This window comes from Genypterus blacodes, unplaced genomic scaffold (assembly GCF_046128005.1).
Source record: "Genypterus blacodes isolate CSIRO-AG114 ecotype Tasmania unplaced genomic scaffold, CSIRO-AGI_Gbla_v1 ptg000005l_1, whole genome shotgun sequence".
Taxonomy (NCBI): domain Eukaryota; kingdom Metazoa; phylum Chordata; class Actinopteri; order Ophidiiformes; family Ophidiidae; genus Genypterus; species Genypterus blacodes.
In genome coordinates this window covers 3,381,005-3,400,081 of record NW_027466819.1, presented here as the reverse complement: position 1 = coordinate 3,400,081, position 19,077 = coordinate 3,381,005, and the positions used below count along the sequence as shown (strand labels likewise).

General features: G+C 45.0%; 4 protein-coding genes across 5 annotated transcripts; all 4 read right to left on the bottom strand.

The window, feature by feature from the left end:
- Window positions 1-372: 372 nt before the first annotated feature.
- On the bottom strand, window positions 373-2,878 carry LOC142999471 (tripartite motif-containing protein 16-like). The gene has a single exon (XM_076149067.1). The coding sequence runs from the start codon at window positions 2,797-2,799 to the stop codon at window positions 985-987; it is 1,815 nt and encodes a 604-aa protein (XP_076005182.1). The 5' UTR covers window positions 2,800-2,878; the 3' UTR covers window positions 373-984.
- Window positions 2,879-5,306: 2,428 nt separating this feature from the next.
- On the bottom strand, window positions 5,307-11,461 carry LOC142999482 (tripartite motif-containing protein 16-like). Of its 2 annotated transcripts, none has more exons than XM_076149086.1 (2): window positions 9,925-11,461; window positions 5,307-6,243 (listed from the first exon to the last, which is right to left on the bottom strand). In XM_076149086.1, exons 1-2 carry the CDS (start codon window positions 11,429-11,431, stop codon window positions 5,927-5,929), a joined length of 1,824 nt encoding a protein of 607 aa, XP_076005201.1. In that variant the 5' UTR covers window positions 11,432-11,461; the 3' UTR covers window positions 5,307-5,926. The 2 variants fall into 2 exon arrangements, with proteins under 2 accessions (XP_076005201.1, XP_076005193.1); XM_076149078.1 differs by lacking the exon at window positions 5,307-6,243 and adding an exon at window positions 8,706-8,848 and having other exon boundaries at window positions 8,883-11,461.
- Window positions 11,462-14,116: 2,655 nt separating this feature from the next.
- LOC142999516 (E3 ubiquitin/ISG15 ligase TRIM25-like) lies at window positions 14,117-15,450 on the bottom strand. The gene has a single exon (XM_076149117.1). The coding sequence runs from the start codon at window positions 15,293-15,295 to the stop codon at window positions 14,414-14,416; it is 882 nt and encodes a 293-aa protein (XP_076005232.1). The 5' UTR covers window positions 15,296-15,450; the 3' UTR covers window positions 14,117-14,413.
- A 1,007-nt stretch (window positions 15,451-16,457) lies between these two features.
- On the bottom strand, window positions 16,458-18,961 carry LOC142999505 (tripartite motif-containing protein 16-like). Its single transcript, XM_076149106.1, has 2 exons — window positions 16,576-18,961; window positions 16,458-16,525 (listed from the first exon to the last, which is right to left on the bottom strand). The coding sequence occupies exon 1, from the start codon at window positions 18,806-18,808 to the stop codon at window positions 17,150-17,152; it is 1,659 nt and encodes a 552-aa protein (XP_076005221.1). The 5' UTR covers window positions 18,809-18,961; the 3' UTR covers window positions 16,458-16,525; window positions 16,576-17,149.
- Window positions 18,962-19,077: the final 116 nt, after the last annotated feature.

Here is a 19,077-nt window from a genome sequence, read left to right as displayed (position 1 = left end):
TCTTCGATCACAAATTCAATTGTGAAATAAAATGAAAGATTGTTCATGTTTTCAACTTCATATTTATTCATTCGTTCACAGTCAGTCTGTAAAGGAACCAGTATAGAGGCACTGTTGAGCCAGTTTAGAGTTTTTGTGTGTTCTCCAATAATAACGTGTTCACTTGTAGTTCCCTTGTTGACCGGTAGATGGCGGATGGCGTAGAGAGAAGCGCCTGTAGGTGAGCCTGTAATCAGAGGGCAGGTGGGGATGTTTACCGGAAAAGGCTTCACGTCACGTCAGCTGTAGCACGTGCGGTGTATAGCAGCGTTGAAGCATCTAATTGTTTGCATGCAAGTTATGACTCTGTGTGTGTGTGTGTGTGTGACTTCTAACCTCTATGGTCAAAGTGATTATGTTGGTGGCGTTGTTAGTCAATATCGTGAATCCTTAAAGAAAATTACGAGGACAATGATGGTAGGGGTCGACTGAGTCTCCTGAGGGGAATAATGTTGATGAAACAAAGTCAGTGAAGGTGTTGAGGTTACATCACAATGTGTGAACTGAGGCCGAGTCTGTGATGACATGAGATCAACTCCCCGCCCTGAACTGGAAAGAATCAAATGAATCCACATTTTAAGCTCTTTAGGTTTATTCAAACTGTTTATGGAGTCATCAGTACATTTACATGCAAGTTTTACATACTTGTAGATTCACACTATGCATTTTTACACACACATTTCAAATCACACACATATGTGAAGATTGCGCCCCCCCTCCTACACACACACACACAGGAGTTTAACAGTTTCCACCTCATTAAACACAGCAAAGGGCGCCACCTAGTGAAAGAACCTTTAACAGCATAAGAAGACCTCATAGTTTAGACCAAACTGCTTGATTGACAGCTGATCTCTGGGAAGAGCAGCACAGGAACCGCACAGTGATAGCAAGTGAGCAACAAAGATGGAGACAACATGAATGTGACTCTTTGATGAGTCCTGTCTACTTAAACTCAGCTGTGTCTGCAAAATTCCAAAGCCAAATTCCAGCATAGAGCGGCTGAGTGAATGTGGTCTGAACTCTGTGGAGGAGAGTCATGGTGTCAGAGACGCTGTAGAAGGACAGAAGACCTGCAGAGTGATCCAGGTACACTCCTACTCTGGAGGAGAAAGAGACTGAGAGAGTTCTCAGTAAGTCGTAGGAGGGAGAGGGGACTGAGAGAGGAGTGATGATACTGTTATGTGTGAAAGAACAACTATCTTTGTAATGATTTAATGCCCAGGACTTTTCATTGAAGCCAAATCCACTTTCACCCCCTCCTCTTTTAATATCCTTGTATGTCACTGCTACTATACCTCCTCTCCTGCCCCACTCCACCTCCCAGTAACAACGTCCAGTCAGACTCTCTGTACTCATGACCTGAGGGCATCCAGTGAATCTGTCTGGATGAGCAGAATATGACAGAGGTGTAGACATGCGCAGTACGTATCTGTTCTTCCCAGTTAACCCAAGACGTATGTGTGCTGTGTTTGGATCCATTGTGATTTCCTGTGAATATCTTAAGAATCCAGCTTTGGTCGTGGGCTCTGCTGGTGACAGTGAAACGTCCAGATCAGTCAGTGTCAGTGAGATCTTGGTCCATCCCTCACTCAGCATGTTCTGTAGTTGATCTCTGACCTTTGACACAGCCGCCGTCACCTCCTCAAAGCGTCTCAGAGGACGGATATTGATGCTGGAGTGTGTAGATTTACTGAGATGTGGCAGTGAGGGGTAATTGTGTAGAAACTGGATGTGATCCTCTGTGTGTGACAGCTGCTGCAGCTCAGCGTCTTTCCTCCTCAGCTCAGTGATCTCCTGCTCCAGCTTCTCCTGAAGCTCTTCAGCTCCACTCACTTCAGTTTTCTGCTGGGATTTGATCTGCTGCTTCACATCAGAGCTTCTTTTCTCCATGAGACGGATCAGCTGGCTGAAGATCTCCTCACTGTCCCTCACTGCTTTATCAGCAGACTGATTGATGTCCTTCATCTCCGGCTGAAGCACCTTCACGTCTTTCCGTCTGTCCTGGATTCTCTGCTGGACTTGTTGTCGACTCTCCCCGAGCTCTCTCTGCCTCTTCTTCCTCTCTGCTGAAGCTGAGACTGTGTGGTGACCTTTATGTTCATCCACAGGGCAGAGATAACAGATACACTGCTGATCAGTGCGGCAGAACATCTTCATCACCTCATGGTGAAGAGAGCAGATGTTCTCCTGAAGCTTCTTGGAGGGCTCCACCAGCTTGTGTTTCTTGAATGGAGCTACATCATAGTGAGGCTGGAGGTGTTGCTCACAGTGAGAGGCCACACACTGCAGACAGGACTTGATGGCTTTCCGTTTTCTCCCAGTGCAGAAATCACAACCAACATCTGCAGGTCCAGCATAGCAGTGATCAGCAGGAGCAGCTTGGAGTTTTGTCATCTTCAGCTCCTCCACTAAATCTGCTAACATGGTGTTTGTCACCAGGACAGGCCTCGGTGTGAAGGTCTGTCTGCACTGAGGGCAGATGGGGATTTTCTCCTCCTTCTCTCCATCCCAGTAGTTGTTAATACATCTCCTGCAGTAGCTGTGTCCACAGGGAATAGTCACCGGCTCCTTCAGCAGATCCAGACAGATAGAACAGGTGATTCTTTCTTGTTTCAGCTGAATTCCTTGCTGCGCCATTTCACCTCTCAGTGACAGTGAACAGGTGAGTTTCACTTCCTCTGAAATCAGAGCCGTTTGTTCTCTGATCCTAACCCAAACTCCTCCTTTCCTGTTTCCTCTCTCTGATCTACAGTGCATGTGGCTTATCAACTCTTGCTCAGCACTTGTTGGTCACACTCGTCTGTAGAGTGCAGATCTGTGAAGGGGAGGAACCAGGAAGTCTGAGCCCAGGGTGGAGCTGAGGAGGAGCGAGGACACGTCAGGCCTGTGACTCATTCCAGGAAGATAAGCAGTTTCCTTGTTTGGTTGATGGCAGAATATTGAAGCAGATGTTGTTGTTTCATTCTTGTCTTCATTGTGTTTGATTGTTCTCAGGTTCATAAATGTACATTGTTCAAGTGGTTCTGTTGGTTGATGGTTGCTTTGATGGCTGCTTTTCTAAACAGTTGAAGCTCTTTTACAAATGAAATCCCCTCACTGAGGCCATACGTCTGATTGAAGGAGGGGAGGAGGGCCGAATGAAGTAAAAACAAAAGAAAGATATCTAGAACATATTTAGAATGACACATTTCCTCTGGGTGCTCTAGTTCCGTTCCTTAGGTTAGCTCAGGTGTGTGTGTGTGTGTGTGTCTGTGTGTGTGTGTGTGTGTGTGTGTGTGTGTGTGTGTGTGTGTGTGTTCATAAATATTTGGTTGCATCAGGGTTCTAAGCAGGAGTTCATATTTTCACCTGTTACATTACTTACAAGCACCAACCAGGAAATAGAATTCATCTTTATTCTGTCTGTCAGCTAAAGACCAACTAATAAGTCCAGCACTAAAATAATAACAAGGAAATAGTTTGAGGAATTTAATCCACATATACACAAAAAAGAAGACAATGTAGAACTTTAGAGAAACAAATTTACTAAACAAAGCTAAGGGCTCATGCAAAGGCAGAGTGAAGTAATGACTGAAGTTCAACATTTGTCAAAAATGCAAAGTTTAAAGATGACAACAGAAATGTCCTTTAACGTTTCATCTTCTCTTATATCTTCAGTTCATTCCCTTTAAAGATGAGTTCCTCTGTTTATTCTGTATTTTCCCAATATTGACTGAACTCTGTGTAATGAGCATGGAAGTAAAACAGCGATCCGGCTTTGAAATAGTTTTTATTTTTATTGATTGATGCATTTCCTTGGTTCCATCCATGAGTTTGAGTCTGCTGAAGCATTCTCATTCAGTGTTTACATGTACAGAAGATATTCACCTCATCATGGGTTTGTAAGCATCCTGATTAGATTGACTGTTACATTGATATGGAACTCTTACTAAATATCTATGGTCATTATAACAAAAACATCTTATCAAGTATTCAGATCAAATAACAGAGAGCAGAAGTTTGTACAGCAGCAATAAAGGGGAATGGAAAATATACACACACTCCAAAATGTGCAACGAGGCATTCAAGTACTAAGTTTCCTTTTTTCTGGTCTCATTTTAAGGACAACAGCGTCTCTAAAGGCCCTCAATGCAAAACAACACTGACATTCCAGTTATTGGAGGACAAAATGGATCAATCATGGAGATTTCCATTGCATAAAGGAAAAGAGAAGAATACATTTGTGTGTGTGAGAGGAGGAGGAGCGGGAAGAAGGAGAGTTGATCAGGTTCTGCCTCATTCCAGGAAGAGGAGCAGTCTGACAGTCTCTGCTCATATCTCAGTGTTACAATACAGATGATACAGATTTTCTCAAATATTCTACATCTTTAACTTTGTCCTTCTCACCTGATGAAGTAAACATTTAGGTTGCCTCCCTGTTCTGTTTAGCTGTTTGTACTTTAGCTTGTCATGAATGTGAAATTTCCAATCAATGATAAGCAGAAAGGACATTTCTCCTCCATGTTTTCCTGTTAAATGAACCATCCCCTCTTTTCAGTGTATCTCAGTGTTTGTCCTCATCAGTCAAAAACCTTTGCAGTGACAGATTCAACACACAGATCCATGTTTCCTCTGCCATCTGAGGAAGGGTTTGGTCGTCCTTATGCATTTAATTTATTCATCATTTATGATTAAAAGATACAAAAGGGCATTTGGCCTTTGTTTACTGTTTTCGGTTGTCACGGCTACAAACATTTCTGGCCCAGACACGCCTTCTTCACCGGCGTCTCTTTGTATTTTCATGACATGAAGAGGACGGCTTTGGAAAATCTGTCAGGATCATCGTCATCATCATCATCACTTTGGTCCTCAGGCACCAACACAAATCACTTGAACCTTTTGTTTTGATTGAGGACATATTGATCAGTGTCAGGACGTTTCTTCATGCAAAATCAGTTCAGCTGCCTCTGCTCAGTGTTTCTCATGCAGGGGTTGAATATTACCAGAAGAAGAACCAACATCCTTCTGGACAGTGACTTCATTTACAGTCTCACTGAATGAAAATGCCTGTGACCACCAACAACACTGTCACACAGAAGAGGAAGAGGAAGAGGAAGAAGAAGAACCCTTTATTTGATCCCAGCCTTGAGAAATTTGGCTTCAAATACATGCATGTTTTACATTTTACATACAAGTTTTACATTCTTCTAGATTCACACTATACAATCTTACACACACAATTCAAATCACACACATAGGTGAAGTTTGTGCCCCCTCCTACACACACACACACACTCACGCACACACACACACACACACACACACACACACACACACACACACACACACACACACACACGGCCCTGAACTGGAAAGAATCAATTGAATCCACATTTTCAGTTCTGTAGGTTTATTCAAACTGTTTATGGAGTCAGAGGACAAACTCAAACTTGGTTCTTAAAGCAACAGGACAGAAAACAAAGCCTCTTTGAGCGACTGAATGGATGAGAAAGTGATCAGCAGATGTTCTTCTGCTCTCACCACAGACACTTTGCTCTTGTTCATGTTTTAGTGGGAGAATCACCTCAGTTCAGTTCTGTCGTCGTATCAGCTTCACATTATCTACAGCAGCTTTGATAGAATCCCTTAACTCATACAGATATTTCACAAACATTACAACTATAATAGAGCACACAGGAGTTTAGAAGTTACCACCTCATTTAACACAGCAAAGGGCGCCACCTAGTGAAAGAACCTTAAACAGCATAAGAAGATATCATAGTTAAGACCAAAGTGCTTGATTGACAGCTGATCTCTGGGAGGAGCAGCACAGGAACCTCACAGTGATCACAAGTGAGCAACAAAGATGGAGACAACATGAATGTGACTCTTTGATGAGTCCTGTCTACTTAAAATTAGCTGTGGCTCCTTCATTCCAAAGCCAAATTCCAGCATAGAGCGGCTGAGTGAATGTGGTCTGGACTCTGTGGAGGAGAGTCATGGTGTCAGAGACGCTGTAGAAGGACAGAAGACCTGCAGGCTGATCCAGGTACACTCCTACTCTGGAGGACTGAAGGATTAAGGGAATTCTAAAAAAATTGTAGGAGGGAGAGGGGACTGAGAGAGGAGTTTCGATACTGTTATGTGTGAAAGAACAACTATCGTCGTAATGATTTAATGCCCAAGACTTTTCATTGAATCCAAATCCGCTTTCACCCCCTCCTCTTTTAATATCCTTGTATGTCACTGCTACTATAACTCCTCCGCTCCTCTCCACCTCCCAGTAACAACGTCCAGTCAGACTCTCTGTACTCATGACCTGAGGGCAGCCAGTGAATCTGTCTGCATGATCAGAATATGACCGAGGTGTAGAGATGCGCATTACGTTTCTGTTCCCCCCAGTTAACATCAGACGTATGTGTGCTGTGTTTGGATCCATTGTGATTTCCTGTGAATATCTTAAGAATCCAGCTTTGGTCGTGGGCTCTGGTGGTGACAGTGAAACATCCACATCAGTCGGTGTCAGTGAGATCTTGGTCCATCCCTCACTCAGCATGTTCTGTAGTTGATCTCTGACCTTTGACACAGCCGCCGTCACCTCCTCAAAGTGCCTCAGAGGACGGATATTGATGCTGGCTGAGTGTGTAGATTCACTGAGATGTGGCAGTGAGGGGTAATTGTGTAGAAACTGGATGTGATCCTCTGTGTGTGACAGCTGCTGCAGCTCAGCGTCTCTCCTCCTCAGCTCAGTGATCTCCTGCTCCAGCTTCTCCTGAAGCTCTTCAGCTCCACTCACTTCAGTTTTCTGCTGGGATCTGATCTGCTGCTTCACATCAGAGCTTCTTTTCTCCATGAGACGGATCAGCTGGCTGAAGATCTCCTCACTGTCCCTCACTGCTTTATCAGCAGACTGATTGATGTCCTTCATCTCCTGCTGAAGCACCTTCACGTCTTTCTGTCTGTCCTGGATTCTCTGCTGGACTTGTTGTCGACTCTCCCCGAGCTCTCTCTGCCTCTCCTTCCTCTCTGCTGCAGCTGAGACTGCGTGGTGACCTTTATGTTCATCCATAGAGCAGAGATAACAGATACACTGCTGATCAGTGCGGCAAAACATCTTCATCACCTCATGGTGAAGAGAGCAGATGTTCTCCTGAAGCTTGTTGTAGGGCTCCACCAGCTTGTGTTTCTTTAATGGAGCTACCTCATAGTGAGGCTGGAGGTGTTGCTCACAGTAAGAGGCCACACACTGCAGACAGGAGTTGATGGCTTTCCGTTTTCTCCCAGTGCAGAAATCACAACCAACATCTGCAGGTCCAGCATAGCAGCGATCAGCAGGAGCAGCTTGGAGTTCTGTCTTCTTCAGCTTCTCCACTAAATCTGCTAACATGGTGTTTCTCACCAGGACAGGCCTCGGTATGAAGGTCTGCCTGCACTGAGGGCAGCTGGGGATTTTCTCCTTCTCCTCTTCATCCCAGTAGTTGTTAATACATCTCCTGCAGTAGCTGTGTCCACAGGGAATAGTCACCGGCTCCTTCAGCAGATCCAGACAGATCGAACAGCAGAAGGTTTCTTGATCCAGCTGAATTCCTTGCTGCGCCATTTCACCTCTCAGTTCAGTGAGCGTCTGAGTTTCCCTTCCTCTGAAATCAGAGCAGTTTGTGCTCCAAACTCCTCCTTTCCTGTTTCTTCTCTCTGATCTACAGTGAATGTGGCTCATCGGCTCTGAACTTCAGCACTTGTTAGTTACACTCACCTTTAGAGTGCAGATCTGTGAAGGGGGAGGAACAGAAAGTCAGTGCGTTTGAGAGGAGGAGGAGGAGGAGGAAGAAGGAGAGCTGATCAGGTTCTGCCTCATTCCAAGAAGAGGAGCAGCCTGACAGTCTCTGCTCATATCTCAGTGTTACAATACAGATGATACAGATTTTCTCAAATATTCTACATCTTTAACTTTGTCCTTCTCACCTGATGAAGTAAACATTTAGGTTGCCTCCCTGTTCTGTTTAGCTGTTTGTACTTTAGCTTGTCATGAATGTGAAATTTCCAATCAATAATAAGCAGAAAGGACATTTCTCCTCCATGTTTTCCTGTTAAATGAACCATCCCCTCTTTTCAGTGTATCTCAGTGTTTGTCCTCATCAGTCAAAAACCTTTGCAGTGACAGATTCAACACACAGATCCATGTTTTCTCTGCCATCTGAGGAAGGGTTTGGTCGTCCTGATGCATTTAATTTATTCATAATTTATGATTAAAAGATACAAAAGGGCATTTGGCCTTTGTTTACTGTTTTCGGTTGTCAGGGCTACAAACATTTCTGGCCCAGACACGCCTTCTTCACCGGCGTCTCCTTATGTATTCATGACATGAAGAGGACGGCTTTGGAAAATCTGTCAGGATCATCGTCATCATCATCATCACTTTGGTCCTCAGGCACCAACACAAATCACTTGAACCTTTTGTTTTGATTGAGGACATATTGATCAGTGTCAGGACGTTTCTTCATGCAAAATCAGTTCAGCTGCCTCTGCTCAGTGTTTCTCATGCAGGGGTTAAATATTACCAGAAGAAGAACCAACATCCTTCTGGACAGTGACTTCATTTACAGTCTCACTGAATGAAAATGCCTGTGACCACCAACAACACTGTCACACAGAAGAGGAAGAGGAGGAAGAAGAACCCTTTATTTGATCCCAGCCTTGAGAAATTTGGCTTCAAATACATGCATGTTTTACATTTTACATACAAGTTTTACATTCTTGTAGATTCACACTATACAATCTTACACACACAATTCAAATCACACACATAGGTGAAGTTTGTGCCCCCCTCCTACACACACACACACACACTCACGCACACACACACACACACACACACACACACACACACACGGCCCTGAACTGGAAAGAATCAATTGAATCCACATTTTCAGTTCTGTAGGTTTATTCAAACTGTTTATGGAGTCAGAGGACAAACTCAAACTTGGTTCTTAAAGCAACAGGACAGAAAACAAAGCCTCTTTGAGCGACTGAATGGATGAGAAAGTGATCAGCAGATGTTCTTCTGCTCTCAACACAGACACTTTGCTCTTGTTCATGTTTTAGTGGGAGAATCACCTCAGTTCAGTTCTGTCGTCGTATCAGCTTCACATTATCTACAGCAGCTTTGATAGAATCCCTTAACTCATACAGATATTTCACAAACATTACAACTTTAATAGAGCACACAGGAGTTTAGCAGTTCCTACCTCGATTAAACACAGCAAAGGGCGCCACCTAGTGAAAGAACCTTAAACAGCATAAGAAGATATCATAGTTAAGACCAAAGTGCTTGATTGACAGCTGATCTCTGGGAGGAGCAGCACAGGAACCTCACAGTGATAACAAGTGAGCAACAAAGATGGAGACAACATTGGCGGCAGTGGCTCAGTGGGTAGTGCTTCCGCTTGGGAACCGGAGGGTTGCCGGTTCGAGCCCCTGCCGAGGTGCCCCTGAGCAAGGCACCGAACCCTTAAGTGCTCCCCCCTCTGCGAATGGTGGTAATGTAATGTAAGTCGCTTTGGATAAAAGCGTCTGTCAAATGATCGTAATGTAATGTAATGTAACATGAATGTGACTCTTTGATGACTCCTGTCTACTTAAACTCAGCTGTGGCTTCAACATTCCAAAGCCTAATTCCAGCATAGAGCGGCTGAGTGAATGTGGTCTGGACTCTGTGGAGGAGAGTCATGGTGTCAGAGACGCTGTAGAAGGACAGAAGACCTGCAGGCTGATTCAGGTACACTCCTACTCTGGAGGACTGAGGGATTGAGAGAGGTATGCTGATACTGTTATGTGTGATAGAACACCTGTTGTTGTAATGATATAATGACCAAGACTTTTCATTGAATCCCAATCTACTTTCACCCCCTCCTCTTTTAATATCCTTGTATGTCACTGCTACTCTAACTGCTCCTCCTCTCCATTCCACCTCCCAGTAACAACGTCCAGTCAGACTCTCTGTACTCAGGACCTGAGACCACTTAGTGAATCTGTCTGGATGAGCAGAATATGACTGAGGTTTATTCATTAATGTCACTTTTCTGTTCCCCTCAGATAATAACAGATGTCTCTGTGCTGTGTTTGGATCCATTGTGATTTCCTGTGAATATCTTAAGAGTCCAGCTCTGGTCTTGGGCTCTGCTGGTGACAGTGAAACATCCAGATCAGTCAGTGTCAGTGAGATCTTGGTCCATCCCTCACTCAGCATGTTCTGTAGTTGATCTCTGACCTTTGACACAGCCGCCGTCACCTCCTCAAAGTGACCCAGAGGACGAATATTGATGCTGGCTGAGTGTGTAGATTCACTGAGATGTGGCAGTGAGGGGTAATTGTGTAGAAACTGGATGTGATCCTCTGTGTGTGACAGCTGCTGCAGCTCAGCGTCTTTCCTCCTCAGCTCAGTGATCTCCTGCTCCAGCTTCTCCTGAAGCTCTTCAGCTCCACTCACTTCAGTTTTCTGCTGGGATCTGATCTGCTGCTTCACATCAGAGCTTCTTTTCTCCATGAGACGGATCAGCTGGCTGAAGATCTCCTCACTGTCCCTCACTGCTTTATCAGCAGACTGATTGATGTCCTTCACCTTCTGCTGAAGCACCTTCACGTCTTTCTGTCTGTCCTGGATTCTCTGCTGGACTTGTTGTCGACTCTCTCCGAGCTCTCTCTGCCTCTCCTTCCTCTCTGCTGCAGCTGAGACTGTGTGGTGACCTTCATGTTCATCCACAGGGCAGAGATAACAGATACACTGCTGATCAGTGCGGCAGAACATCTTCATCACCTCATGGTGAAGAGAGCAGATGTTCTCCTGAAGCTTGTTGGAGGGCTCCACCAGCTTGTGTTTCTTTAATGGAGCTACATCATAGTGAGGCTGGAGGTGTTGCTCACAGTAAGAGACCAGACACTGCAGACAGGACTTGATGGCTTTCAGTTTTCTCCCAGTGCAGAAATCACAACCAACATCTGCAGGTCCAGCATAGCAGTGATCAGCAGGAGCAGCTTGGAGTTCTGTCTTCTTCAGCTTCTCAACTAAATCTGCTAACATGGTGTTCCTCACCAGGACAGGCCTCGGTATGAAGGTCTGTCTGCACTGAGGGCAGCTGGGGATTTTCTCCTCCTCCTCTTCATCCCAGTAGTAGTTAATACATCTCCTGCAGTAGCTGTGTCCACAGGGAATAGTCACCGGCTCCTTCAGCAGATCCAGACAGATCGAACAGCAGAAGGTTTCTTGATCCAGCTGAATTCCTTGCTGCGCCATTTCACCTCTCAGTGACAGTGAACAGGTGAGTTTCACTTCCTCTGAAATCTGAGCCGTTTGTTCTCTGATCCTAACCCAAACTCCTCCTTTCCTGTTTCCTCTCTCTGATCTACAGTGCATGTGGCTTATCAACTCTTGCTCAGCACTTGTTGGTCACACTCGTCTGTAGAGTGCAGATCTGTGAAGGGGAGGAACCAGGAATTCTGAGCCCAGGTTGGAGCTGAGCAGGAGGAGGAGCGAGGACGCGTCAGGCCTGTGACTCATTCCAGGAAGAGAAGCAGTTTCCTTGTTAGGTTGATGGCAGAATATTGAAGCAGATGTTGTTGTTTCATTCTTGTCTTCATTGTGTTTGATTGTTCTCAGGTTCATAAATGTACATTGTTCCAGTGGTTCTGTTGGTTGATGGTTGCTTTGATGGCTGCTTTTCTAAACAGTTGAAGCTCTTTTACAAATGAAATCCTCTCACTGAGGCCATACGTCAGATTGAAGGAGGGGAGGAGGGCCGAATGAAGTAAAAACAAAAGGAAGATATCTGGAACATCCTCTGGGTGCTCTGGTTCCGTTCCTTAGGTTAGCTCAGGTGTGTGTGTGTGTGTGCGTGTGTGTGTGTGTGTGTGTGTGTGTGTGTGTGTGTGTGTGTTCATAAATATTTGGTTGCATCGGGATTTTAGCAGGAGTTCATATTTTCACCTGGTACATTACTTGCAAAGTTTAAAGATGACAACTGAAATGTCCTTTAACGTTTCATCTTCTCTTATATCTTCAGTTCATTCCCTTTTAAAGATGAGTTCCTCTGTTTATTCTGTATTTTCCTAATATTGACTGAACTCTGTGTAATGAGCATGGAAGTAAAACAGCGATCCGGCTTTGAAACAGTTTTTTTTTTATTGATTGATGCATTTCCTTGGTTCCATCCATTAGTTTGAGTCTGCTGAAGCATTCTCATTCAGTGTTTACATGTACAGAAGATATTCACCTCATCATGGGTTTGTAAGCATCCTGATTAGATTGACTGTTACATTTATATGCATTGCATTTTCTACATACATGTAGTTTCACACTATGTAATCTTACAAACACAATTCAAATCACACACAAATGTGAAGTTTGCGCCCCCTCCTACAAACACACACACACACACACACACACACACACACACACACACACACACACACACACACCGCCCTGAGCTGGAAAGAATCAAATGAATCCACATCCAGACAGATCGAACAGAAAAACTTTTCCTGATCCATCTGAATTCCTTGCTGCGCCATTTCACCTCTCAGTTTAGTGAGCGTCTGAGCTTCCCTTCCTCTGAGATCAGAGCAGTTTGTGCTCATATCTTCTCCTTTCCTGTTTCCTCTCTCTGATCTACAGTGAATGTGACTCGTCAGCTCTGAACCTCAGCACTTGTTTGTTACTCTCACCTTTAGAGTGCAGATCTGTGAAGGAGAGGAACAGGAAGTCAGTGTGTTTGAGAGGAGGATGAGGAGGAAGAAGGAGAGTTGATCAGGTTCTGCCTCATTCCAGGAGGAGGAGCAGTCTGACAGTCTCTGCTCATATCTCAGTGTTGCAATACAGATGATACAGATTTTCTCAAATATTCTACATCTTTAACTTTGTCCTACATTTTCCATGCAAGTTTTACATACTTAGATTCACACTAAACAATCTTACACACACAATTCAAATCACACACATATGTGAAGTTTGCGCCCCCCTCTTACACACACACACACACACACACACACACACACACACACACACCGCCCTGAACTGGAAAGATTCAAATATTCAAACTGTTTATGGAGTCAGAGGACAAACTCAAACTTGGTTCTTAAAGCAACAGGACAGAAAACAAAGCCTCTTTGAGCGACTGAATGGATGAGAAAGTGATCAGCAGATGTTCTTCTGCTCTCACCACAGACACTTTGCTCTTGTTCATGTTTTAGGGGGAGAATCACCTCAGTTCAGTTCTGTCGTCGTATCAGCTTCACATTATCTACAGCAGCTTTGATAGAATCCCTTAACTCATACAGATATTTCACAAACATTACAACTATAATAGAGCACACAGGAGTTTAGAAGTTACCACCTCATTAAACACAGCAAAGGGCGCCACCTTTTGAAAGAACCTTAAACAGCATAAGAAGATATCATAGTTAAGACCAAAGTGCTTGATTGACAGCTAAACTCTGGGAGGAGCAGCACAGGAACCTCACAGTGATCACAAAAGAGCTACAAAGATGGAGACAACATGAATGTGACTCTTTGATGAGTCCTGTCTACTTAAACTCAGCTGTGGCTCCTTCATCCCAAAGCCAAATTCCAGCATAGAGCGGCTGAGTGAATGTGGTCTGGACTCTGTGGAGGAGAGTCATGGTGTCAGAGACGCTGTAGAAGGACAGAAGACCTGCAGAGTGATCCAGGTACACTCCTACTCTGGAGGACTGAAGGCTTAAGGGAATTCTAAATAAATTGGAGGAGGGAGAGGGGACTGAGAGAGGAGATTCGATACTGTTATGTGTGAAAGAACAACTATCGTCGTAATGATTTAATGCCCAAGACTTTTCATTGAATCCAAATCCACTTTCACCCCCTCCTCTTTTAATATCCTTGTATGTCACTGCTACTACACCTCCTCTATAGCTCCACTCCACCTCCCAGTAACAACGTCCAGTCAGACTCTCTGTACTCATGACCTGAGGGCAGCCAATGAATCTGTCTGCATGATCAGAATATGACAGAGTTATAGAGATGCGCATTACGTCTCTGTTCCCCCCAAGTTAACATCAGACGTGTGTGTGCTGTGTTTGGATCCATTGTGATTTCCTGTGAATATCTTAAGAATCCAGCTCTGGTCTTGGGCTCTGCTGGTGACAGTGAAACATCCAGATCAGTCAGTGTCAGTGAGATCTTGGTCCATCCCTCACTCAGCATGTTCTGTAGTTGATCTCTGACCTTTGACACAGCCGCCGTCACCTCCTCAAAGTGCCTCAGAGGACGGATATTGATGCTGGCTGAGTGTGTAGATTCACTGAGATGTGGCAGTGAGGGGTAATTGTGTAGAAACTGGATGTGATCCTCTGTGTGTGACAGCTGCTACAGCTCAGCGTCTTTCCTCCTCAGCTCAGTGATCTCCTGCTCCAGCTTCTCCTGAAGCTCTTCAGCTCCACTCACTTCAGTTTTCTGCTGGGATCTGATCTGCTGCTTCACATCAGAGCTTCTTTTCTCCATGAGACGGATCAGCTGGCTGAAGATCTCCTCACTGTCCCTCACTGCTTTATCAGCAGACTGATTGATGTCCTTCACCTCCTGCTGAAGCACCTTCACGTCTTTCTGTCTGTCCTGGATTCTCTGCTGGACTTGTTGTCGACTCTCCCCGAGCTCTCTCTGCCTCTCCTTCCTCTCTGCTGCAGCTGAGACTGTGTGGTGACCTTTATGTTCATCCACAGAGCAGAGATAACAGATACACTGCTGATCAGTGCGGCAGAACATCTTCATCACCTCATGGTGAAGAGAGCAGATGTTCTCCTGAAGCTTGTTGGAGGGCTCCACCAGCTTGTGTTTCTTTAATGGAGCTACATCATAGTGAGGCTGGAGGTGTTGCTCACAGTAAGAGGCCACACACTGCAGACAGGAGTTGATGGCTTTCCGTTTTCTCCCAGTGCAGAAATCACAACCAACATCTGCAGGTCCAGCATAGCAGCGATCAGCAGGAGCAGCTTGGAGTTCTGTCTTCTTCAGCTTCTCCACTAAATCTGCTAACATGGTGTTTCTCACCAGGACAGGCCTCGGTATGAAGGTCTGTCTGCACTGAGGGCAGCTGGGGATTTTCTCCTTCTCCTCTTCATCCCAGTAGTTGTTAATACATCTCCTGCAGTAGCTGTGTCCACAGGGAATAGTCACCGGCTCCTTCAGCAGATCCAGACAGATCGAACAGCAGAAGGTTTCTTGATCCATCTGAATTCCTTGCTGCGCCATTTCACCTCTCAGTGACAGTGAGCGTCTGAGTTTCCCTTCCTCTGAGATCAGAGCAGTTTGTGCTCCAAACTCCTCCTTTCCTGTTTCCTCTCTCTGATCTACAGTGAATGTGGCTCTTTGGCTCTGAACTTCAGCACTTGTTAGTTACACTCACCTTTAGATTGCAGATCTGTAAAGGGGAGGAACAGGAAATCAGTGTGTGTGAGAGGAGGATGAGGCGGAAGAAGGAGAGCTGATCAGGTTCTGCCTCATTCCAGGAAGAAGAGCAGTCTGACAGTCTCTGCTCATATCTCAGTGTTACAATACAAATGATACAGATGTTCTCTAATATTCTACATCTTTAACTTTGTCCTTCTCACCTGATAAAGTCAACATTTAGGTTGCCTCCCTTTTCTGTTTAGCTGTTTGTACTTTAGCTTGTCATGAATGTGAAATTTCCAATCAATAATAAGCAGAAAGGACATTTCTCCTCCATGTTTTCCTGTTAAATGAACCATCCCCTCTTTTCAGTGTATCTCAGTGTTTGTCCTCATCAGTCAAAAACCTTTGCAGTGACAGATTCAACACACAGATCCATGTTTTCTCTGCCATCTGAGGAAGGGTTTGGTCGTCCTGATGCATTTAATTTATTCATAATTTATGATTAAAAGATACAAAAGGGCATTTGGCCTTTGTTTACTGTTTTCGGTTGTCAGGGCTACAAACATTTCTGGCCCAGACACGCCTTCTTCACTGGCGTCTCTTTATGTATTCATGACATGAAGAGGACGGCTTTGGAAAATCTGTCAGGATCATCGTCATCATCATCATCACTTTGGTCCTCAGGCACCAACACAAATCACTTGAACCTTTTGTTTTGATTGAGGACATATTGATCAGTGTCAGGACGTTTCTTCATGCAAAATCAGTTCAGCTGCCTCTGCTCAGTGTTTCTCATGCAGCGGTTGAATATTACCAGAAGAAGAACCAACATCCTTCTGGACAGTGACTTCATTTACAGTCTCACTGAATGAAAATGCCTGTGACCACCAACAACACTGTCACACAGAAGAGGAAGAGGAAGAGGAAGAAGAAGAACCCTTTATTTGATCCCAGCCTTGAGAAATTTGGCTTCAAATACATGCATGTTTTACATTTTACATACAAGTTTTACATTCTTCTAGATTCACACTATACAATCTTACACACACAATTCAAATCACACACATAGGTGAAGTTTGTGCCCCCCTCCTACACACACACACACACACTCACGCACACACACACACACACACACACACACACACACACACACACACACACACACACGGCCCTGAACTGGAAAGAATCAATTGAATCCACATTTTCAGTTCTGTAGGTTTATTCAAACTGTTTATGGAGTCAGAGGACAAACTCAAACTTGGTTCTTAAAGCAACAGGACAGAAAACAAAGCCTCTTTGAGCGACTGAATGGATGAGAAAGTGATCAGCAGATGTTCTTCTGCTCTCACCACAGACACTTTGCTCTTGTTCATGTTTTAGTGGGAGAATCACCTCAGTTCAGTTCTGTCGTCGTATCAGCTTCACATTATCTACAGCAGCTTTGATAGAATCCCTTAACTCATACATGTATTTCACAAACATTACAACTATAATAGAGCACACAGGAGTTTAGAAGTTACCACCTCATTAAACACAGCAAAGGGCGCCACCTAGTGAAAGAACCTTAAACAGCATAAGAAGATATCATAGTTAAGACCAAAGGGCTTGATTGACAGCTGATCTCTGGGAAGAGCAGCACAGGAACCTCACAGTGATCACAAGTGAGCAACAAAGATGGAGACAACATGAATGTGACTCTTTGATGAGTCCTGTCTACTTAAAATTAGCTGTGTCTGCAACATTCCAAAGCCAAATTCCAGCAAAGAGCGGCTGAGTGAATGTGGTCTGAACTCTGTGGAGGAGAGTCATGGTGTCAGAGACGCTGTAGAAGGACAGAAGACCTGCAGACTGATCCAGGTACACTCCTACTCTGGAGGAGGGAGGGACTGAGAGAGGAGTGATGATACTGTTATGTGTGAAAGAACAACTATCTTTGTAATGATTTAATGCCCAGGACTTTTCATTGAAGCCAAATCTACTTTCACCCCCTCCTCTTTTAATATCCTTGTATGTCACTGCTACTATACCTCCTCTACTGCCCCACTCCACCTCCCAGTAACAACGTCCAGTCAGACTCTCTGTACTCATGACCTGAGGGCATCCAGTGAATCTGTCTGGATGATCAGAATATGACCGAGGTGTAGAGATGCGCATTACGTCTCTGTTCTCCTCAGATAATAACAGACGTATGTGTGCTGTGTTTGGATCCATTGTGATTTCCTGTGAATATCTTAAGAATCCAGCTCTGGTCTTGGGCTCTGGTGGTGACAGTGAAACGTCCAGATCAGTCGGTGTCAGTGAGATCTTGGTCCATCCCTCACTCAGCATGTTCTGTAGTTGATCTCTGACCTTTGACACAGCCGCCGTCACCTCCTCAAAGTGCCTCAGAGGACGGATATTGATGCTGGCTGAGTGTGTAGATTCACTGAGATGTGGCAGTGAGGGGTAATTGTGTAGAAACTGGATGTGATCCTCTGTGTGTGACAGCTGCTGCAGCTCAGCGTCTTTCCTCCTCAGCTCAGCGATCTCCTGCTCCAGCTTCTGCTGAAGCTCTTCAGCTCCACTCACTTCAGTTTTCTGCTGGGATCTGATCTGCTGCTTCACATCAGAGCTTCTTTTCTCCATGAGACGGATCAGCTGGCTGAAGATCTCCTCACTGTCTCTCACTGCTTTATCAGCAGACTGATTGATGGCCTTCACCTCCTGCTGAAGCACCTTCACATCTTTCTGTCTGTCCTGGATTCTCTGCTGGACTTGTTGTCGACTCTCCCCGAGCTCTCTCTGCCTCTCCTTCCTCTCTGCTGCAGCTGAGACTGCGTGGTGACCTTTATGTTCATCCACAGAGCAGAGATAACAGATACACTGCTGATCAGTGCGGCAGAACATCTTCATCACCTCATGGTGAAGAGAGCAGATGTTCTCCTGAAGCTTGTTGGAGGGCTCCACCAGCTTGTGTTTCTTTAATGGAGCTACATCATAGTGAGGCTGGAGGTGTTGCTCACAGTAAGAGGCCACACACTGCAGACAGGACTTGATGGCTTTCAGTTTTCTCCCAGTGCAGAAATCACAACCAACATCTGCAGGTCCAGCATAGCAGTGATCAGCAGGAGCAGCTTGGAGTTCTGTCTTCTTCAGCTGCTCCACTAAATCTGCTAACATGGTGTTTCTCACCAGGACAGGCCTCGGTGTGAAGGTCTGTCTGCACTGAGGGCAGCTGGGGATTTTCTCCTCCTCCTCTCCATCCCAGTAGTTGTTAATACATCTCCTGCAGTAGCTGTGTCCACAGGGAATAGTCACCGGCCTCTTCAGCAGATCCAGACAGATCGAACAGCAGAAGGTTTCTTGATCCAGCTGAATTCCTTGCTGCGCCATTTCACCTCTCAGTTCAGTGAGCGTCTGAGTTTCCCTTCCTCTGAGATCAGAGCAGTTTGTGCTCCAAACTCCTCCTTTCCGGTTTCCTCTCTCTGATCTACAGTGAATGTGACTCGTCAGCTCTGAACTTCAGCACTTGTTAGTTACACTCACCTTTAGAGTGCAGATCTGTAAAGGGGAGGAACAGGAAGTCAGTGTGTGTGAGAGGAGGATGAGGAGGAAGAAGGAGAGCTGATCAGGTTCTGCCTCATTCCAGGAAGAGGAGAAGT